Source organism: Dromiciops gliroides, chromosome 2 (assembly GCF_019393635.1).
Source record: "Dromiciops gliroides isolate mDroGli1 chromosome 2, mDroGli1.pri, whole genome shotgun sequence".
Classification (NCBI taxonomy): domain Eukaryota; kingdom Metazoa; phylum Chordata; class Mammalia; order Microbiotheria; family Microbiotheriidae; genus Dromiciops; species Dromiciops gliroides.
In genome coordinates this window covers 385,493,912-385,517,959 of record NC_057862.1, presented here as the reverse complement: position 1 = coordinate 385,517,959, position 24,048 = coordinate 385,493,912, and the positions used below count along the sequence as shown (strand labels likewise).

The following is a 24,048-nucleotide window of genomic DNA, read 5'->3' as shown; positions in this document are numbered from 1 at the left end:
ACTAGGGAGAGATAGTCTCTGTTCCAGTGGTTCTCAAAGTGTGATTTAGGGACCCCTGGGGGTCCTAGAGATTCTTTCAGGGGGTCTGTGAGGTAAAAACTATTTTCATAATAACAGTAAAACATTTTACTTTCTAATATGGAAATATCAATTACTATAAGTCATATAAACAAAAGTTCTTGGGAGGGGGGCTCAATCATTTTTAAGAGCATAAAGGGATCAAAGGTTCAAGAACTGCTACCCTATTCTATTATCATCTGCCTACACTACTGCAATAGTCTTTTTTTTTTAAACAGGGCAATGAGGGTTAAGTGGCTTGCACAGGGTCACACAGCTAGTAAGTGTCATGTCTAAGGCTGGATTTGAACTCAGGTACTTCTGAATCCAGGGCCGGTGCTTTATCCACTGCACCACCTAGCTGCCCCTCACAATAGCCTTTTAATATGTCTTCCCACCTCTACTCTTTCTCCCCTCCAATACATCCTTCATACTACTGCCAATATAATCATCTGTATGCATAGATCTGGTGAGGTCCTTCTGCTCAAAAATCTTCAGTGGCTCCCTATTACCTATTAAGTAAATTTCAAAATCTTTTGCCTGACATTTGATGGCATCGTATAATCTGGTGCCATCTTATACTTTCAGCCTTATTGCATATTACTCCCTTTCGCCTATTCTATAATCCAAACAAACTGGACTACTACATTTTCTGTACGCTCCCCACCTACCACATGCCATTATTCCTCTTTCATTCCCCATTATAGGTAATGACCTTGAAAGGTTACAAAAAACAGAAGTCCCCTTGGACCTCCCCATAGCACTTTGCACTTAACACAAAATATCGTACATTAACAGTTGCTGTGTGAGTGCGCCTTATCCTACACACTCTATAAGGAAAGGGAGAATATCTATTCTAACTTTTCTATTTTTCCCAGTTCCTAAAATGGAACTCCAAAGAGAGCTGGTGCTTAATAACTGTTCGTTGAATGATCAACTAAATTATATACAGGAGAAAGGAGAAATACAAGGATGAAACAGGTGAAGAAAGGAACTGAGAGCAAGAGAGTCTAGCAGGAAAGGAAATAAAGGAAGAAAGAGAGAAAACTCTATAGAAATAGAAACTCCTCTATTCCACTCAATTCAACAAACACTTAAGTGAGTATATTAGCCATTTGTGTCTTCTCCTCAAAGATTGCCTTCCTTCTACTGTATGACGATAGGCTTGTAACTAAAGCTTTTGAACTTTAGTTTTCTCATCTGTAAAATGGGGATAATAATGCCTGTACCTAATTTACAGGGTAGTCATAAAAGTTCTATAGAAATGTAAGTTAATTCTAGGACCTAGAACAGTAGAAAGAACACTGGTTTTAAAATCCAAGGACCCAGACTCAAACCCTAGCTCTATTATATACTACCTGTGGGACCTTGGGCAAGAAATTTTACCTCTCGAGGCCTCAGTTTCCTTTTTTTTTTTTAATTTTTAGTGAGGCAATTGGGGTTAAGTGACTTGCCCAGGGTCACACAGCTAGTAAGTGTTAAGTGTCTGAGGCCGGATTTGAACCCAGGTACTCCTGACTCCAGGGCTGGTGCTCTATCCACTGTGCCACCTAGCTGCCCCAGTTTCCTTTTTTACAAATAAGGAGGTTGAATTAGATGCTCTCTAAGATTTCTTCCAGCTCTAAAAACTCTGATCCTATGAATCTGATTCCAAAGCTATGTGTGGTCTCTTGGCTAGGATTCTGAAGGTGAAAAATATATAACATAGTCAAAGCAGGGAAGGCTTGGGGCTGTTGGTGAAAGTGATGATTCCAAGGCCCTCTTCCCTCAGGGACCCAGGGACACCTCTCAGGTGTCACCAAGTAATGAAATAGCTTGAGTTGGCAAACAAAGAACCTGAAAAAAATGTGTAATGTTCAGCTTTTGTCTACCAAACTGAAATCCCTGAGCCTCAGATTCCTAGGTTAGTGTTATTACTAACAATACTATTTACTGCAAAGTTCTATGATGTCATCATCAGTGTGGTCACTCCTTCTACTGCTGCAGATGCAGGCCCTTCTGCCAATCAGTAGGCAGTCTATGAAGGTTACTGTGGACAACTTGTCTCCCTATAGCCAAATGGGTGATGAACATCTCCAAACACAGCTGAGCTAGTTCTCAAAGGAGAGATACAGCCAATGGGAAAATTCTTGTTTTTGTTTTGTTTTGTTTTGTTTTGTTTTGTTTTGTTTTGTTTTGTTTTTGCTGGGCAATGAGGGTTAAGTGACTTTCCCAGGGTCACACAGCTAGTAAGTGTCAAGTGTCTGAGGCCGGATTTGAACTCAGGTCCTCCTGAATCCAGTGCCAGTGTTTTAGCTGCCCTCAATGGGAAAATTCTTAATGGAAGCCCTTCCAGCTTGGTATGACCTAGCAGTACTTTGGTTTTACTGGATTGGTCTTTGAGGACTCAAGAATCACCTCTGCAGCTCTGGAAGACAGTGCCTTAAAGACTGAAGGCTTTCTGGCTGGAAGGGATTTTGAAAATTCAAGGTAGTCCCCTTAAAAATCTAGTGCCACTCTATCTCTCAAGCCTCATTTCCCCTCCCCCAATCTATGCTGCAGTAAGGCTGGGCTACCCTATTTCCCCCCCAAATGCTGCATCTCTCCAATACAACGCCTTTGCTCATGCTGTCCCTTGGGGCTGGAATGCAGGGGAGGGGGGGGGCACCCTGCATTCACTCCCTGACCAGCACATCTTACCCACCCTCTAGAGCTGAATTCAAATTACTGCCTATCTGACTTTGGGCAAGACAGATTTCAAGTTGGAAGGGGCATCAGAAATCTAATCTAGGGGGCAGCTAGGTGACACAGTGGATAGAGCACCAGCCCTGGAGTTAGGAGTACCTGAGTTCAGGTCTGGCCTCAGACACTTAACACTTACTAGCTGTGTGACCCTGGGCAAGTCACTTAACCCCAATTGCCTCACTAAAAAAAAAAAAAATCTAATCTAATCCTCTAGTTTGACAGATAATGAAACGGAGGCCCAGAGAACATAATTAGTTCAAATGTCATTCAGGTAGGAAAGGGTTGAGCCCAGACTTAAATCCAAGTCTTCTGCCTCCAAAGCCAACACTCTCTACAATATAATACTGCCTCCCAGATGATGCATGTCCATTTACATATGTATATTCATGGTGAAACACACACACACACACACACACACACACACACACACACACACACTTCTCTAGGCTTCAGTTTCCTTTGATCCTAAATGCCACCTCCTCCAGGAAGCCTCCCATCCCACTTCCACCGCCCCCCCCCATCCCCTACCTCTAAATAGTAATGACCCTCCCCTATCTCAAACGTCATACAGCACTTTGTCTCTAAATTTCTGATACATTTTCTTTGTTTTTGTTTTTTGTTTTGGTGAGGCAACTGGGGTTAAGTGACTTGCCCAGGGTCACACAGCTAGTAAGTGTTAAGTGCCTGAGGTCGGATTTGAACTCAGGTCCTCCTGAATCCAGGGCTGGTGCTTTATCCACTGCGCCACCTAGCTGCCCCCTCTGATACATTTACTTTGGATTACTGTATGTTACAGTTATTTGTATATGTGCCATAGTCCCCTTCTAGATTACAAGCTCTACTTTTTTTGAAGTAATAACCATTTTTATTTATAGTTCTGAGTTCCAATTTTAGCAATCAAATATGGGTTATACATGCAAGACTATGTAAAACATTACTATATTAGTCATTTTGCACAAGAAAATGAATAAAAGAAAAAAAATGAAGGAAAGTAAAAAATAGCCTGCTTCAGTCTGTGTTCCATCAATATCAGTTCTTTCTCTGGAGGTGGATAGTGTGTTCCTTCAACAGTCCTTCAAGATTCTTTTGGATCATTGCACAGTGACCATCCCTGATTTTCCGAGGACTCAACATTGTACTTTGTATACAGAATGTGCTTAATATTTAATTGAGTTATTGAATGTTTCCTCATTAAACCTTCTAATAAGATGATGGGATGTTTCTCAGCACTTCAGTACCCATGTTCTGATATTGTGGAAAGTCCTTAAGAAAACCTGCAGGAGTTTTGAAGTGGGAAACAACTCAGAGGGCAGCCAAGCAGCAGATGCAGGGGCTGAGGACAGTCCCTCAACCAATCAGCACCTCCCTCTGTTCCATCCCTGTTCCAAAATGACTCCCGTGTGCCAAACTCCAAAGACAAAGAGGGCTGTGGCCAGCTTGCTGGTCATTCTGCCTTTTTTCTCCTGTTCTGATTCTCCATCTGTCTTTTTTTTTTCCCTTTTTTTCTCATCTGTCTTTTAATAAAAATTACTCCATTCAACTCAAGTCCATTTTGCTGAATGCCTACTGTAGTGAGTGAAGAACACTATGGTGGGAACTGGCGGGGAGAAGAGGTTTAGCTAAGGCAAAGAAAGTTCTAGCATTTAGGCACTTACAATCTAGGAGAAGGTGGAGTGGCTCCTATATCTAGGGCATTTTAAGGCTCATGGAGTGGTTTTCTCATCACCCTGCAAGGCGGGTCATGTTCAGTATTATTATCCCCATATTCTAGTGGTAAAAATTATGATAGAGGGATGTGCTCACAACCATAAAGCTCTAAAGTGTGTGATACAATATGAACCCAAGCCTCTAGCATTCTTTCTTCTCCTTGTATTGCTTCCATACACACAGAGTGAGACCTACAGTATATAATATGGTGCAACAAAAATGTCCACAGGTGGGGCAGCTAGGTGGTGCAGTGGATAAAGCACAGGCCCTGGATTCAGGAGTACTTGAATTCAAATCCGGCCTCAGACACTTGACACTTACTAGCTGTGTGACCCTGGGCAAGTCACTTAACCCCCATTGACCCACAAAAAAAATAAATGTCCACAGGTATAAACAAAGGGCGCTGTAAAATCTGTAAAATGGGAATAATAATAATAATAGTAGCACCTACCTTCCAGGGTTGTTGTGAGGATAAAACAAATGTACTTGTAAAGGGCTTTGCAAACTTTAAAGCATTATATAAATACTAGCTGTTAATCATTATTACCATCGTCTTCATCACAACTGATCTTTCCCACCCTTAAACTTCAAACAGTTCTTTATAACTTTCATGTTCTGATTCTATTTTGTTCTACAATATCATTTACTTATGGCATTGCATATTTATTTCACAGTATGCCAAAATGGCAGAAACCACATCATCATCTCTGCACCAAAATCAACTCTGGCCCATCACAGTGATTGGTACATAAAAGGTACTTATACATGTCTGTTGAAAAGACTTAAATTTAATTGGGATTCCCCGCCTCTCTATGGCCTTGGAGTCAGGAAGATCTGAGTTCAAGTTCCACCCGTGACTCAGACTGATTGTGTGACCTTGGGCAAGTCATGGAACTTCTCAGTGCTTGAAGCCAGGGTATGGGAAACAAGAGCCTGCCCCAAAATGTAAAAGCCGTTTTTAGCTAGGGGGCTATACAAAAATAGATGGCAGGCTGGATTTGGTCCCTGGATATAGTTTGCTCATTCCTATACTATAAGACTGCAAACTACAGAGACAGAAGCAGCTTCCTTGGTCAAGAGGTTCCCTATGCCAAGAAGTCACTGTCCCCTTCCAATTCAACAAGCATGTATTAAGCAGCTAGGTGACACAGTGGATAGAAAACTGGGTCTGGAGTCAGGAAGACCTGAGTTCAAATGTGGCTTCAGATTTTTACTAGTTGTGTGACCCTGGGCAAGTCACTTAACCCTGTTTACCTCAGTTTCCTCATCTGTAAAATGAGGTGGAGAAGAAAAAGGCAAACCACTCCAGTATCTCTGCCAAGAAAACCCCAAATGGGGTCACAAAGAGTTAGACACTACTGAAATGACTAAACAATAACAAAAAAGGACAGAACAATGCTCTAGCGGCTGGGAACAACAGTTTAAACGTAATCTTTGGTTATAGAATGAATACAAAAATACATCTGTATACAGTGCTTTGTACTTTTTGAAGCATATTCACAAATCCTATCTCATTGTACCCTCATAACACCTTCATGAAACAGTCAGGGCAGGGATTACTGTCCCTATTTTATAGAGGGGAAAGTGAAGCAGAGAGGAACAAAGTGACTTCTCTGGTGTCACACAGTCAGGCCATGGCTGAGCTGGGGCAGGAACCCAAGTTCCTTTCCCTGACTGCAAGGAGAGTGCCTGCTGTGCTACACTGGGGTGAGAGCCCTGGTCTTGAGCACTTGTCCCTGATCTACAGGGACTAGACAGCTGCTTGGAACAGGAAAAGAGTGGAACTGGAGCAAAGCTCAGAACAGGAACATGGGAGAGGAGACTCTTTTTGTGGCAGGAATGGGATCACAAAGTCACTAAGGACTCTTCTAACTCTGAAATTCTGCACAGAAACTATCTAGTCTAATCCCCCCATTTTATGGGTGAGGAATTTGAAGTCCAGAGAAGAAAAATGATGTCCCATTCACACAAGTACTTAAGTGGCAGGAAAAGATAAGAACTCAGGTTTGGGGAAAGCAAGTCCTCTTTCTAGCTTGGTGCAGGCTGTGCGAAGACCCCAGGGCCTTTCTGAGATGGCCCAGTCTCAGGCACATGACTGGGCTTCAAAGAAGGAGGGGAGTGGACCACTTGAAGTCCTCTTCAAAAGCAGGTCAGCCTTCAAGGCTACCTTTCCTCAAGCATGCCTGGGAGTCAGGGAAGGAGTAGCCCCTGTGGCAAGTTCCTGGCACCCACCGTGAATTGATGGCTTTCCTCCTTCCCTGCCTCTCAGCAGCTCGTGCTCAATTCCTTCTCTGTCCCCATTGGTAACACGGTTAGTTTATTTCTGAGTGGCTTCACTTCTCTGAAAGGTTTGTAGTGAAAGGTTCTTGGCCGAAGACGCCACCCGTAGCTGCCAAGTGCTTTCATGTTTAGCAGGCCTGTTTCAGCAGCAGGACAGATCGAAGGTAAAACAGAAGGCCAGCAGATGTCAGAGGCAGAGAGGGGAGGACCTCAGTCCTCACTCAGCACAGCTCTGCCAGGCAAAGGGGCTGGGGGAGACAGGGAGGGAAGGGGGGAGGAAGAGAGGGAAATTAAATCTATACAGACAGAAGTCCAGAACTGGATCTTTTCTTTCCCATAAACCCAAGGGTAAACAGTTAACTCCTTCTTCTAGAGAAGTAAAGACAATCTCTCCATGGTGGAGGAAACCAAACACTATAGAAGAAAATATCTGGAAAGGCAACACAGGGTAGTGGAAAGAGCACTAGGATGGAATGAGAAGATCTGAGCTGGAGCCCCAGATTGTTCCACTAACTTACTGTGGGATCTTAAAAAAACAAAACACCTCTCTGAATCAAAATTTGCTCATCTGTAAAATGGATGCAATGGTCCTTGTACTGCCTACCTCAGTGCAACTGTGAAGAAAGGACATTTTTTAAAACGATAAAATACTACTGAAATTCAAGCTGTTAAATGAACTAATATTAGCCTCATAATAAAACCTGTGCATACATAAAGTAGATTTGGAAAGGGATTTGCAATACCCCACAAAGATCTGGGAACACCCCACAAGGAATCATAGCCCTTTGATGGCATTACCACTGGTCTCTGTCTCATCAGCAAAAACTCCAGCTCCAAGTTTTACATGATGAATGGAGGAAATGAAACCATAAACAAAGGTATACTTCAAAAGATCCATGATATCACCCTTGTGGGTATTCCCCACAACCAAGAGAAATCAAAATTCTTCTGTGATTTAGTAGCTGTCTTCCTGAATTGCCCTAGCCAGAAAATTAATTATCTGGTGGCCCACTCTGTGGTGGTACTGGTGAGAGGCTGGTCTCACAACAGGCAATTATAGATGATCACAGACTGAGGGCTGGAAGAGACCTCAGAGATCATCACCTTACAGAAGAGGAAACTGGCTTAAAGAGTCAGAAACAGTAGGCAGATAGGACCTATACTCAAAGCAATCCAATAGACATTTATTATATGCTTACTGTATGTGAAAAGCATACTGCTAAATGCTGGATGAAATAGAGCTTTGTCTTTCTGGCATGGGAGGAGCTGCCAGGGCTTGCTCTAGACTAGAGATCACCTTTTAGGTCTCTTTTAGGTTATTCCATGGCTAATGTTCTATGTTAAAATGTCCATTCCAGGGGCAGTTAAGGTGGCGCAGTGGATAAAGCACCGACCCTTGATTTAGGAGGACCTGAGTTCAAATCCGGCCTCAGACACTTGACACTTACTAGCTCTGTGACCCTGGGCAAGTCATTTAACCCTCAATGCCCCACAAAAAAAAAAAAAGTCCATTCCAGATCTATGTTCTATGTCCTAATATTTTGGATTCTAAAGTTCCTTCCAGCAATATTTTAACATTATTTCTATATTTTTACTTTTTAACATATGACATCTACTGGATAACAAAGCAACAGAGAGAGCAGCTGGCCTCTGAGCCAGGAAGACCCAGCTTCAAGTTCTGCCTTTGATCCATGCTGTCTATGTGACCCTGGGCAAGTCCTTTAAGTTCCCAATGCAAAAGGCAACTCTGTGAGACTCTAGGTTGGAGAAGCAGAGGGAGTTTCCTCATCCAAGAGTTTTCTTTATCAATTAAAGCATGGGTCCAGTGCCTGATGAACTTCTTGGAGCACTTCCTCTTACCCAAGTGGCTCTGCGTGGCGCTCCTGCCTCTGCTGCTACTACTGTGGGCAAGAGGCCAGTAGAGCACTTAATAAATAAGTCTGCCAGTGCCAAATGTTCCCGGCTTCTCACAGAAAAACAGCAGCAGTTTACTGATGCAGAGAAGGGATTGTACAGCCTCAGCAGGAGCCTGCCCTTCCCCTGCCCAAAATGTCACTGAAACCCACCTGGCTCAGCTCTGGCCCTCAGTCCTGCCTGGTCTGCAGACCCAAGAGCACTTTGTTACCTCCCTTTTAAGTGCCTGGTATAGTCTCTGAGCATTTGTCATTTAAATAACTAAAGAAAGAATGAGGCAAGAGTTAAAGAAGTGGAATCTGCATGCTAAGGTACATCTGGAGGAGAGAGGAAGGGACGGAGGAAGGGAGGGACCCCTGGAACATTAGATGACTGTACCTGGTAGAAATAATAACTCACATTTCTATAGCACTTTAAGGTTACAAAACCTTTTCTTCACAACAACCTTGAGCTGTATCTCATGCAAGTAAAAGTTTCCTCATTTTACAGATAAGGAGACTGAGGTCCAGAGAGTTGAAGGGGCTTGCTCATCTTCACACAAGTAGTCTAAGTGCTAGGATTCAAGCCTAGCTCTACCTCCTGATTCAGGGCCCACTATCCAGTGGGCTTTACTACAATGCTAGGAGAGTAAGAGACCCCTGACACAAGTTCCAGCTTCCAGGATTTCCTGTCTCTAACTCTCACCAGTATCCAGCAAGTGGAACACTCAAGGCACCAAGGACTTTCTCAAGGGCACCCCCTGTGTCAACACAGCTACCCTTTTCCCTGACCAAAAGCTGTTCAATTTATTGACTCTAGAGTCAGGGATGCTGGCTCCAACATTTAGGAGCACTGTTGCCATGCCAAGCCATTTAGCCTCTCTTCAGTTTCCTCACACACCTCCCAGGCCTGCTGGGAGGAAGGTTCATTATAAGGCCCCAAGCAGTGCCTAATGTGACAATGATCACTTCTCCTGAAGCACAGCTTTCCTCCTCAGAGGGCCCCACACCTAAACCCCCTCTGGCTGGTGTCATGAATGAGGAATGTAGAAAGACCGATGAATTTGGAGCTAGCAGCCCTGCTACATTCTACCTGCGTACTCCGGGGAATGCCACTTAATGTTTTAGAGTCTCAGTCTCCTCAGACATAAAATAGGAGGGTGGCACTAGATGACGCCTGAGGTCTCTCCCAGGTCAAAAGTTCAATGATCCTTCTTCTCTGCCATACATGATTCCAGCCTTGACTCTAGTTTTGGTTCCGCTCTTCTGTGTCCTTGAGTAGGTTATTTTCCCTCAGTGGGCCTCAGCTTCCTCGTCTATAAAATGGGGACGACACTGGCATGCCTGACTTCCCCTGGCATGCCTAGTGTGAAGGCAGCACTTTGCCATATGCCAAGTATCTTATAATGAGATCCATAAGCACTACACCCTTGCTTGGCCCATGCGGCATTTATGGCAGCTGTGACATACTGTTTAAGGACATTTATATACCGAGCAGAAAAGAACATATTACCTGTTTCTCTATTAGTTTAATTGTATCTTCGGCCACTGTGTCCTTGGATTTCTTCAGTTTATTCATTGCATTGGTCCGCACTTTTCTCAGGGTGTCTTTAGCCTTGTTTGTGTTCTGTTTTGCAAGCTTGACCAGCATTTCTCGGTGTTCCCTTGTAACTCTGATCAACAAGAAAGAGGGGGAAGGAGGGGCCATTAGGAAAAATTAGCCAGACATTTGTTACTGTATCCAAGGTGCTGCTGAGAAGAGAGAAACACTGGTTACTGTAGAGTCTTGAGAGCTATAATAGGACTTTGGAGAAGGTCCATGGCCTCTCCAAGCCTCAGTCTCAAGGAGACGTTGGATGTGACAGAAGAGATTTCTGACTGGGTGTGGGTGACCTCTGAAAGTACTCTGAACTCTCCATGGTTCTGGGATTCACCTTTAAAACAAGGATAAGAATATTTGCACTCCCTCAAAGGAATATGTGGGAGATCAAATAAGAAAAGGGACATAAAGCACTCTGTAAACTGTAAAGGGCTATGCTCAATACAACAGGTGTTGATTAAGCACTAACTCAGATGCCCAGGACCCCTTGCCTGTTGCCAAGGATATAAAGATGGGAGGGTACAGTTCCTGACTTTACAAAGCTAAAAGGGAGGAAACAGAAATCTATACCAATAGCTAGAATGCAAATTAGAATAAAGTAATAGTAGTTCAACAGGGCTAGACAAGAGGAGAGAATAAGTAGGTAGACAACAACCTTGGGGTTGAGAAGACCTGAGTTCAAGTACTGCCCAAGACACTTATTGGCTGCCATCACCATAAGCAGTATCCCAGGCAACTCTCTACGAGTAGGACTGAGAGATGACTTGCTGATCTGCTTTGGTGCAGGGAGTTTTCTCCCTGAAAGTTCTCTACACCAATGACATGACCGTTCTAGACCAAAAGTAGCATTTCTTTATTTACAGGGCTGCTTCACAGCTTATGCTTTACTTTCTTCACAATCACCTTCTGAGATGAAAAAGGACAAAAACACTTAGCCCCATTTTACAGTGGAAGAAACTGAGACTCAGAGAGGTTAAACTATTTCCCCAAAATCACACAGCTTAGTCAGTGGCTGGATGGATTCCCGAGTAGATTAGAGTCCAAATTCCCTAATTCCCAGGACACTGGGAAATTTGATTCTTTTTGTTAAATGGTACTTCATTGTATATTATTAAGGTCTACAAACTTTCTGGACTTAGGCTGTGTGATTTTTAAGATTTCCTGTGGGGGGCAGCTAGGTGGCGCAGTGGATAGAGCACAGGCCCTGGATTCAGGAGGACCTGAGTTCAAATCCGGCCTCAGACACTTAACAATTACTAGCTGTGTGACCCTAGGCAAGTCACTTAACCCCAATTGCCTCACCAAAAAAAAAAAAAAAAGATTTCCTGTGAGCTATGATGTGGGTATCTCCTTATCCTGTCTGCTGCTCCCATGCTTCTGTACTCTTACTCTCCCTTCTCAAAGCATCCCATGCAAGCTCCTTGTTAAAAGTGCAAAGAAATTTAAAGAGCAATGGAAAAGGGAGTATTTTGAAGAGCAAACAGTATATATACCACAAGGAGTATTCGTGCCAGGCTACCCAGGAGAAAGGAAAGAAGGCCTTGTACATCAATCATATACCTTTGGGCACCTAAGTTGTGCCTAAATGAGTATTCTTTAGGTAATTCTAGGCAGAATGTGCTTTCAAAGACTTAAGTGGACTGATGCTAAGTGAAGTGAGCAGAACCGGGAGAACACTGTACACAGTAACGGCAACATTGTGGCATGATCAACTGTGATAGACTTAGCTCTTCTCAGCAATACAATGATTCAAGACAATTCCAAAGGACTCATGATAGGAAATGCTCTCCACATCCAGAAAAAGAACAGTGGAATCTGAATGCAGACTGAACCATACTATTATTACTTTTTTGTTGTTTTTCCCTTTTGTTCTGATTCTTCTTTCACAACATGACTAATGTGGGAATGTTTAATGTGATTGTACATATATCACCTATATCAGATTTCTTGCCATCCTGGGGAGAGGGGAGGGAAGGGAAGGAGTAAAATTTGAAACTCAAAATCTTATAAAAGTGAATGTTGATTCTGGAGAGCAATTTGGAATTATGCCCAAAGGGCAATAAAGCTGTCCATACCCCTTTTTTTTTTTTTTTTAGTGAGGCAATTGGGGTTAAGTGACTTGCCCAGGGTCACACAGTTAGTAAGTGTGTGTTAACTGTCTGAGGCCGGATTTGAACTCAGGTAGGTACTCCTGACTCCAGGGCCGGTGCTCTATCCACTGCGCCACTTAGCTGCCCCTGTCCATACCCTTTGACCCAGCAATACCACTTTTGGCTCTTTTTCCCAAAGAAATCACAGAAAGGGGAAAGGGACCCACATGTACAAAAATATTTATAGCTGCTCTTTATGTGGTGGCAAGGAATTGGAAGTTGAGGGGATGCCCATCAATTGGGGAATGGCTGGACAAGTTGTGGTATATGAATACAATGGAATATTATTGTGCTGTAAGAAATGATGAGCAGGAGGAGTTCAGAGAAACTTGGAGGGTCTTGCATGGGCTGATGATGAGTGAGATGAGCAGAACCAGAAGAACATTGTACAGAGTATCATCAACATTGAGTGTTGATCTACTGTGATGGACTATATTCTTCTCACCAATGCAACGGTACAGAAGAGTTCCAGGGAACTCATGATAGAAGATCTCCAAATCTAAGAAAAAAAAAAAGAACTGTGGAGTATAGATGCTGAATGAACCATACTATTTATTTTGTTTTTGGTGCTGTTGTTTTTTTTCTATTTTGAGGTTTTTCATCATTGCTCTGATTTTTCTCTTATAACATGACTAATGCAGAAATAGGATTAATGTTATGCATATATATATATATATATATATATATATATATATATATATATATATAAAACCTATATCAGATTACCTGCTGCCTAGGGGAGGGAGGAGGGAAGGGAGGGAGAAAAATCTGAAATTGGAAAGCTTGTATAAACAAAAATTGAGAACTATCTTTACATGTAATGGAAAAAATTAATTAATTAATTAATTAATTAAAAAAAAACAAAACAGTATAAGTCCTTTAGGGCAGGGATGGTCTTTACGCCCAGTACTTAGCACAGTGCCTGGAACAAAATGCTTAATAAATGTTGGTTGACTTAAAAAAAAAAAAGTGAATGTTGAAAACTATCTTTAAATGTAACTGGAAAAAATACTATTTAGATTGAAAAAATAAAAAAATTTTAAAAAGAATATGCTTCCAAACCCTAAAATATGAATCCCTGAGCTCAAGGGGAATCTAACCACCATGTCACTAGGCATTTAGGCATTTAGATTGGTTCTTGTTGCCCTCATGATTTTCAATCCAATTAATGGAAATCACAATGATATTTTTTTATCAAGTTCTATTTTTTGGCATGTCAAAAGAAATAGGGAGGAACATGGAAATTGAAACTTGATCCACAAAAAAACCAATAACAAAAACCTCAAAACCTAATTATATTGTGATACCAGGAAGAAAATTATGAATAATCTGCATGAGTGGAAAACCTCTTAAACTTCTAAATACAGACTACTGAGATATAATGAAGAGTCTTGGCCTAGGAACTGGAAGACTTGGCTCCACCACTCAGTAGTTATGTGACTTTAGGGAAGTCATTTAATCTCTGGGAAAAATACTGCTTGCCTTGAGTACATCACAGGGGGCTTGTGAGGCTGCCATGAGATCATGGTTATGAATATAATCCCTGTACTGTAAGGTGCCATAAAGCTGGTATTATCTCATCATTGTCATCACCATCACCACCATTACTACTCCACAACTAGAGGTAATGAAAATACTCCTGGAAGTAGGACACAAATGACTTAAAATTTTACTAAGGCATAAGTCAATGGTCTCCAACCTGTTGATCATGACTGACTGTTAACCATGAAACCTGGCTTTATAGAGAGCCCCACATAGAGACCAACAGAGGGAGTAAAATGGCAAAAACAGGGAAGATTGTAGGGGGACTGAAGAAAACTTTTTCCTATATTTCACAATTTTGTTACAAGATGATCCTGGGTATCAGCATATCTCTTGCCAGAGAAGAAACTTATATAAACTGCTGACCTCAGCTACTAGAAATACATTTGTCTCTCACAGCATTTCAAAGGCGTCATCCATCCAATCCAACAAGTACTGACGGAGCAAGATATTGCACTAGGCATCCCAGATACAAAGAACAAAGGAGAAATAGTCCCTGCCCTCAGGAAGCTTAAATTCTACTGGGGAATACAAGCACTTTCAGTTCAAGTCACATAGATGTTCTCACTCTCCTACTCTCTTCAAACCATGAACAATGTAAACTCCATAGCCTTTCTTAAGACTCCTTCCCCTCCAAGAATATTTTCTCATTTATTCAGATCCCATGAGTCCTATGCCCTTGATCAAATTACTCCCTATATTCTTTAGTCACTCTCACCTTCCCTTAGTTGCAAAGAATCTTGTGTCTTTCCCACTCATTCTGAAAGAATTATACTGGAGTATTAATTATTACTGCTGTTTAGTTGTCAAGAGACACTGGAAAAAACTGTGGAGGAAAAAACTGTGAGAGAATACCTTAATGTAAATGGGAATGAGGTACAAACCCCAGCCAGGTCTGCTCAAACAGCATGGACACTCAACTATAATTAAAAGACTTTAAGAGACCAGGCAATAGGAGAGTGAAGGGACTACAGTGCAAACATTTGCTGTTCAATAGGCTGTAGAATATGAACAAGCAAAAAAAGATTACAATAGATGTAAATGACTTTTGAAAGATGCACATAGCCCATGATTTAAAAAAATATATATACTTATTGTATAGAAGGTACTTATCAGGCAGCTAGGTGGCTCAGTGGAAAAAGCAACGGCCCTGGATTCAGGAGGACTCGAGTTCAAATATGGCCTCAGATACTTGACACGTACTAGCTGTGTGACCCTGGGCAAGTCACTTAACCCTCACTGCCCCGGAAAAAAAAAAAAAGGTATTTATCAATCATATTTGTTATAATTTATTTTCTGTTGCAATACATGCCAGGAAAGAGCCTGCTATATAGTAGAAAAGAAATTAACATTGGAATCAAAAGACCTGGGTTCAACAGTCCTGGCTCAGATACTAGTTATGTATCCCTGAACTTCTCTGAACTTTGGTTGTTCTTTTCTTTTCTTTTCTTTTCTTTTCTTTTCTTTTCTTTTCTTTTCTTTCTTTCTTTCTTTCTTTCTTTCTTTCTTTCTTTCTTTCTTTCTTTCTTTCCTTCTTTCTTTCTTTCCTTCTTTCTTTCTTTCCTTCTTTCCTTCTTTCTTTCTTTCTTTCTTTCTTTCTTTCTTTCTTTCTTTCTTTCTTTCTTTCTTTCTTTCTTTCTTTCTTTCGCTGGGCAATAAGGGTTGGGTGACTTGCCCAGGGTCACACAGCTAGCACATGTCAAGTGTCTGAGGCTGGATTTGAACTCAGGTCCTCCTGAATCCAGGGCCAGTGCTCTATCCACTGCACTACCTAGCTGGCCCCTGAACTTCAGTTTCTCATCTATAAAATGGATATAATAATACTTATTTTACCTACTATAAAGGGTTGTTTTGAGGCAAGTGCTTTGTAAAGAACCATAGGAATTTGTAGTGCCATATGAATTAGAGAGTTCACTGAAATGGATTTACAGATTTATCTTTCGTGTACCTCTTTTTTGTGTTGTTGTTCCTGAGGCTCTGAGATACAATTAGGAGTTGATCCACAGCAGCATGGTGGAAGAATTATGGTACAGTGCAAAGAGCACTGAATGTAGGCACAAACTGTTCCTAATTCTGTCCTTTGAGTTAACATCAAATCCTTCTTTCTGTGACAATCCTTTCTACAGCCCCTGAAGACAGCCCTGACGTCTTCCTCTGTCACTTTCCATCGCCTTTGCCCCAGACCTACAAGCCCAAGCCTCTCTTCTACAGGTTAAATATCACTAGATCCTTTTTTCTCCTTTCTTTCTGGATTGGGTCTCCCCACCATCTCCCAGGCTGGAAGCACAGTGGTCATCTACAGGCTCAATTCCACCAATGATAGACACGAGAGTCTTGACATACTCTGTTTCCAGTCTGGGCAGCTTCCAACCCTGAACCAAGCCTGATGGGCCCTCAGTGCTGGGGGCTCACTCTACTGGTGTCAGACTTAGTTCAAACATCCAACTGGCTCAGCTCTACTACAACTCAGAGCTTCACTGGCCTTAGCCTCCCTGACAGCAGGAACCAAAGCTATGGGCCACCATTCCTGGCCTAAATCTTTCAATGAGTCAGCTAGGACGATAGAGTGCTGCAACTGGAGTTAGGAAAACCTGAGTTCAAATGCTGCTTCAGACACTAGCTGTGTAACCCTCGGCAAGTCACTTAACCTCTCTGGGCCTCAATTTCCTTATCTGTAGAATGATGGAGTTGAACTCAAAGGTCTTTAAGGTCCCGTCCAGCTCTAAGTCAGTGGTCCTATGATCCTGGAGAGGCAGAATAGTATAGTAGGAAGAACAGGACCTGAGCTCAAGTCCCAGCTCAGCTGCAGCCTATATAAAGTTCACTTAACCTCTCCAGGTCTCAGTTTCTTCTCTTTAAATAAGGAGTTCTGGCCTGGAAAATTTCTGAGGTTAATTGCTGCTCTAAAACCTGTGATTCCATCATCTCAAGTCCTCTCCCCATGATGGCTGTCTTCCTCTGCAAGTACTCTGGTTTGCCGGTGTCTGTTCTCAAATGCTGCATCCAGAAGTGAAAAACAACCTGCCCAGGGCAGGTGAGTGGTGGTGCACCAGGACAGAATGGAGCAAGGCTAGCATCCCCCTCATTCCATAGGACTCAACAAACCCGGGGCAGACAGGCTCCAGAGACAGCACAGGGTCCACCCTCCAGCTGGGCTTTGTGCCAGCTGATGAATACAGCAGCCCCTTCCGTCAGGGTCAGAGATCCCCCATGACACAATGCAAAGGTTTCAACCACTCAGCAGGTTTGGCCCTGGCCACAGGGTGAGGCATTGTTTAGACAAACTTTGCTGGTTAGGTCTTCCTGATACATCCAAGACAGACACCTTCCTGGACTCCTTGAACATATCCCCTGGAACAATGTGCAAAGGGCACGCCCCACTTCCAACACGTGGCAGACAAGAGTCCCCACGGTAAGATAAGTGCTTCCTATTATTTACACATCACTAGGACAAATGTACATAGAGCTATCTAGCAGGTGATGAAGGAGGAGAAGGCACAGATTTAACGACTGCAAACGATAGCTATTAGGTAGGACATTCAACTTAAAATGGCTTTCTGATTATACTTATGGGAAATGACTTGGGGGAGTTTTCAATTCAATTCAATTAACATCTACCCAACTATGTGCCCAAACTTGGTATCTCCCCCATTCTCTGGCACAGCGCTTTATGTACGACAGACACTAAGGTGTATAATGAATTAAATTGATTACCATAGCATTGTGCCAAACACTGGGGAAATAGTACTTAAATACTACAGGGTTCTAGAAGAGTATTCCTTCCACCAAGACAAGACAGCAAGCCCCTCCGAAACTTAGTACATGGTCTTTGAGAGATACTATGAACAAAAATTAAATTACTCTACAGTCAGCCTGGGGATGAGCCTCCACAACCTTGATAAACTGGTTTTCAGACAACAGACACATCTGGTCTCCTTATCAGACCCGAGCCTGAGAGCCTTTTCAACTTGGTGGGGCCTACCACAGTTTGCCTAACACCAATTGCAGGGTCTGTAAAAACCCAATGTCATGGGGCAGCTAGATGGCGCAATGGATAGAGCACCAGCCCTGGATTCAGGAGTACCTGAGTTCAAATCCGGCCTCAGACACTTAACACTTACTAGCTGTGTGACCCTGGGCAAGTCACTTAACCCCAATTGCCTTACTAAAAAAAAACAAAAAAAACAAAAAACCCAATGTCCCTCCACTGGATGAGGTACAACAGGAGTACAAAAATGGTGGAAGACACACTTTCAGTGACATTAAAACTAATATACATTATGTATTCTCTTTGTGCTTAGACTTCTTATCTTTCTCAGCACGATATTCATAAAAAACAGGCATTTAATAAATATTTGTTCAAATAAATTAAATTGCAATGTGCTACATCAAGTGCTGATTTACAAATTCAGCCCAATTTTGCAAACATTTACTAAGTATCTACTACGTTTAAAGCAAGGCACTAGGCAGAGGAGATACATCTCTCTTCTCCCCATCCTGGTTGTCTATTAAGAGGATAGAAGCCAGTCAATTAATGCACTATGATGCAAGGAAGAAAGTAGTTCCAAGTAGCCATCAAGGCAAGATGTTACAATAAATTTAAGAAAGGAGAGATCCCTTTCAGCTGGGTATGAGGAACAGGGAAGGCTTCATCTTTGGTGATTTCTTCCAGAGCCTTCAAAAGCTGGGTCCCTTGCATGCCTCCAAAGACTGCAATTTGATGTAAAGATAAAAACAGGTCATTTGTACAAAGCTTACAGTTTCCTTGCCTAACTCTCTGAAAAATACACTTTCTAAGTCTCCAACGTCCTCATCTGTAAAATAAGAGAACTGGACTAGAGGCTCTCTCTTCCAAGGTCCTTGCCAACTCTAAGTTCAACAATCTTTGATTCCCTACCACCTACAGGATAAAATACAAACTTCTAGCCCGGGCATTCAAAGCCCTCCTCAATCTAATTCCAGTCTACCTTATTTCATACTATACCCCTTTCATGCCCTCTAAATTCCTGCCAAAATGCACCATTTCTAGTGGCCCAATCTCATTCTGCCATCCCCTGCACCTGCATTTGTGCAGGTTGTCCTCTGGTGAATATGTCCCCCCACCCCCATCTCTACCTGTTGGAATCCTTCTCTTCCTTTAAGGTCCAACTCAGGGAGCTTCATGAAATTCTCCCCCTAAATCACAAAGCTCCTATGAGCAAGGTGCTTACGAACCTAAAAGACATATTGAAATGATCCTGTGTATTAAATGAGAACTATTGTACTTCTAGGCCAAAGATCTAGCAAAAAAAATTAAAAATTCTACAAATGGATTCCAGAGAAAAAGAACATCTTGCTGTTCTAGGGAAGGGGATTTTCCAGGACTTCATCTCTAATCTCCTAAGGGGCAGGGGGAAATATAGGAGTGTGAAACTAGCCATCTTCCTGCTGGGATTCTGTGAAAAGAACCCCTCCCCAGGGATGGGAAGAGCAGGACGGCAATCTGCCATGAGCACACTCACCAGCTTTATTGTTTTCAGGCGGGGGCAGCTTGGGGACTTGGGGCTCTGAGGCCTTGAAGGAAATGTTTTTGTTTGTGCAGTGTGGCCTGATTTCCTATGCATCTTGGTTTGAGGTCACAGAGCTCATGCATCCCCATCTGTCTGACAAATACCAGTGCCATCTCCCATTTAAGTAACCGGACCTTTCGTTGGTAACCTTTATACCCCCAAACAACGACAGGTTAGAATGGAAGAATCTACCTAATTCTTGGACTTTTAAAAGTCATGGAGTCCAATCCCCTCTTTTGACAGATGAAGAAACTGAGGCTGAGACAGGAAGCACCTTGGCCAAGGTCATGCAACAGCTAAGTGGCAAAACCAAAATTTCAACAGATCTCTGATTCAAAATCCAGGACTCTTTCCATTATATTAAAAACATGAAACGTGGGGCGGCTAGGTGGCACAGTGGATAGAGCACTGGCCCTGGAGTCAGGAGTACCCGAGTTCAAATCCGGCCTCAGACACTTAACACTTACTAGCTGTGTGACCCTGGGCAAGTCACTTAACCCCAATTGCCTCACTAAAAAACAAAACAAAACAAAACAAAAAAACAAAAGAAAAACATGAAATGAGTTAGAAGGGACCCCAGAGGTCAACAACTTTCACCTCAACCTGGGGTAGTATCCCCAACAAGTGGTCATCTGTCCTGTGCTTGGACACCTCCGGTGACATAGGACTCACTACTTCCTGGGGAAACCAATTCCACTTCTAGATAAGAAGTCCTACCAGATTTCACTGAGTTGAAACTTTCCTCCCTATAACTTCTTCCCCACGAGTCCTGGTTTTGCCTTCCAGGGCCAAGAAAATGAAGTCTTGACAAGTCCTCAGATATTTGGAGATGATAACATCATCCCCCTGGTCTTCTCTTCTCTAGGATAACCATTTCCAGCTCCTTCCATAAATCTTTGTATGGCATTGTCTATAGTCTCCTCCCCCAACCCAACCTAGACAATGTCAGGAGAGGTTCTGGCTTGTCAATGTCCCTGCTACAGTGTGGCACCCAAAACTGATCACTGCACTGCAGCTGTGGTCTGATCCAAGGCTATTTCATCCAGCCCTGCTGAAAGAGATCCATGTTGCGATAATGCTATGACCCCATCAGTGGTACTGGAAAATTCTGAGCCCGTGTAGATGTGTAATTAGTCACTGTTGTCCCTGTCCCTCTTCCAATCTGAGTGCAGCAGGAGGGGTGTCTGCTCAGAGGGGTTAGACACGTTAATGATGCTATCTAACCTGGAAGATTGCTGGCAACTTTCTTCGAATTTTAAATCAGTCTATTAGGTGATGGAAGAAGATATCAGACAGAAGAGGACAGAAGTGGCCTCTTATTTATGCAACGTTTTGCATAGGTGTTGGTGACAACTTTCTCTTCAGTTTCTGTTGAAAGCTCAATTCCTTTAGAAGTGTGTCTGAGAAGCTGATTGCTTCTCTTTGTGTCTTTCAATCAGCAGGCAGGTGCCGAAACACTGGGTCTCCTGTCTTGGGAGCGTGCTGCAATTATACACACAAGGCAAACCATGGAAATGTGGGCCTCTCTAGAGCTTCAATGCATGAAGCTTCCCTTGAAAAAGATGGTTCTTTTGCATGTGGCAAGGCTGAATAAAAGGAAGCAAGTGTCCTGCAGATTGATGGAGGCCCACCAGATATTTGCTTTAAAAAAGCACTATGTGTGGAAAATCATCCGACAGAATGAATTACTCAGAAATGAACTGCAATGGCTGGTATCTGGGTTGTAATGAAAGAGGTAGCAAACTCCACCATAAACAGCTGCAGTTGTTCAAAGGAAATTTGTGGGCTCTCGATCCAAAATGAGGTCTTTGAGTCATTCTTAACTGATTTTTCTCTTTACGGAATGCCAAAGTTCCATGTATGCGTGTGTGTATGTGTGTGTAAGAGAGGATATTACCAATATTTCCTGGAATGTATAATTCAAACACACTATCCCTCTAGCACAATCAACCACAAGACAGATATAGTGGTTGGCACATAAATGGAAGAGGGTAGCATTTTGGGCTCATCAAATTATGGGAAAATAGCTTTGGAAAGACAGAATGTAGGCTATAATACTTCAGCCAAGATCATAGGATCTAGAATGGGAAGGGACTTTAGAGCATAGCTAGTCCAACCACCTCTAGGGAAACTGAGGCTCAGAGATGGAAAGGGATTCTCCCAAGGCCCCACAGGGCAAAAAGCAGAAACAGAATTTGAAACCAATTATTTTTACTCTAATCCACTGTTGTGTGTATTTTTTCCATTATACTATATGAAACTTTATGGTCAGCAGCCTACCAAATGGGGGTAGAGAAGTCCTAGACAGAAGATTCTATGTGGAATTTTCTTGATCATCAGGTCCTTTCTTCAAAGAGGCAGAAGGCACACTAACTACCAAATGCAGAAGGAAAAATGACAGCAATTATCTCAATTGCTCCCAGGATGGCAAGACTAAAAGAGTCCTAAGTGGAAAGATGACAGAGGTGATTTTTAAAAGAACAAGACCAAGGTCTCTAACCTTTCCTTTGGCAAACAAAGAAATGAAGGCATTACTAGACATAGGATTAGTTGGTTTTATTTAGGATTTACCTGCCAGAAATTCCTTATTTCCCTGAAATTCATATTCAATGAACAAACTATATGTTCATTAAAAATCAAACTACTCAGGGGCAGCTAGATGGTGCAGTGGATAAAGCACCAGCCCTGGATTCAGGAGGACCTGAGTTCAAATCCAGCCTCAGACATTTAACACTTACTAGCTGTGTGACTCTGGGCAAGTCACTTAACCTCAATTGCCTCACCAAAAAAAAAAAAAATCAAACTACTCAGGGGCAGCTAGGTGGTGCAGTGGATAAAGTGCTGGCCCTGGATTCAGGAAGACCTGAGTTCAAATTCAGCCTCAGACACTTGACATTTACTAGTTATGTGACCTTGGGCAAGTCACTTAACCCTCACTGCCCTGCAAAAAAAAACCCCAAAACAACTCAAACTACTCTTCAGTTGTCTCAGCCGAATGAATGAATGAATGAATAATCATTTATTATATGACAGGCACTGTGCTAAGCTTTGGGGATATAAATTCAAAAAGGCCTCAAGGAAGTCAGGTAGGTAAATAGAGCACTAGACAGAGAGTCAAGAAAATCCGAATTCAAATCCAGTATCGGATACTTACTATCTATGTGACCCTGGGTAAGTCACTTAACTTGTCAGCCTCAGTTTCCCCAACTATAAAATGGGGACAATAATAATAATAGTACCTACATCACAAGATTGTTGTGAGGATCAGATGAGATATTTTTTAAGTGCTTAGCACAGTGACTGACATGTAGTGAGTGCTTAATAAATGCCTGTTCCCTGCAAGGAGTTTACAATATAATTAGGGAAAACAACACAAATAGCAGAGTGGTGGCTAGAGAAGGGGAAAATGGATAGGCAAATGGATAGCCTAAGAGGAGAGATGGATGGGATGGGAAGGTTGAAACAAGGTCAGAGATCTGAGGCCTGATGAAGTATGCCAATTCAGGGTAATTGGAGAGCTGACGGCTCAGCTCTATCTACCCCCCACCCCCCACCCCCAAAATGGGAGAAGGAAAGGGACCTTAGGACAAATGAGGGCATGAGAAGTCATTTCAATTCTCAGCATCAGTTTTTTTATCTATAAAATGGAATGATCATATTTGTACTATCTACATCACAAGTTTATTATGAGCACTTTAAACTTTAAATCACTATATAAGTGAATTATTAAAGATAGAGCTGTAGAACAGATCTATGGGTACTTCAAAAGAGTTTCATTTCTGTGGGCACTACCTTAACTGGTTGCAGATCACAACCTATCTAAGCAACCTCATTTTGGGTGACATCTGTCAATGTTTTTGTAAAGCTTCCAGAAAACATCTGCCCAATACACTAAAGGCTTTCCTCTGGTTCACAAATGCCCATGGAATACCCAGGTTATCACTTTACTATCCCTCAGGGTGAATCCAGGACTGGTCCATCTCCTTTCCCATTTTATACCCTCCCCGCCTCCCCACTACCACAATCACTACCTCTCAGCAGGTGGCCAACTCTCTGGTAATGAGCCTCTTTGCAAGTAGGACAGTTCTTGGATGGCAGAAGATGACAGATATGTAAGACTATCAATAGGCCCTTACTCAGCCTTTCCTACTGGGTGGAACTGACCAGAGCTTGTGCTCCCAATGGCAAAAGCTCAGAGATCCCAAGGTTATACCTCTGTGCCAAAATAAGGCATCGGAGGAGGATCACTGTGGAGAATATATGTGTGTATATATAAATGTAAATATATATCATATGTACATATATATGATATATATGATACTATACATAATATTTATCATATATATGAAGATCTATTCCACAGTTCTATCTTTAATAACTCATTTATATGGTGATTTTAAGTTTTTAAGTGTGTTGGCACAATTAATTCAGATACCATTAAATGGATTCAAGGTAATAGAGGTTTTCCTATAATATTAATATCTTGTGTTCGTATAGTTTCTATCTTCTTAGGAATTCAAAGCATTTAATACATTATTTCTAGTAAC

At 42.2% G+C, this 24,048-nt stretch overlaps 1 protein-coding gene across 1 annotated transcript in view; it reads right to left on the bottom strand.

Annotated features, from left to right (window-relative positions):
• Positions 1–24,048, bottom strand: part of MRRF (mitochondrial ribosome recycling factor) — a 56,963-nt gene that overhangs the window by 1,544 nt on the left and 31,371 nt on the right. The window contains exon 6 of the mRNA XM_043986624.1: positions 10,174–10,333. Coding sequence (XP_043842559.1) covers positions 10,174–10,333 — 160 coding nt within the window. The remainder of the gene's footprint in view (positions 1–10,173; positions 10,334–24,048) is intronic.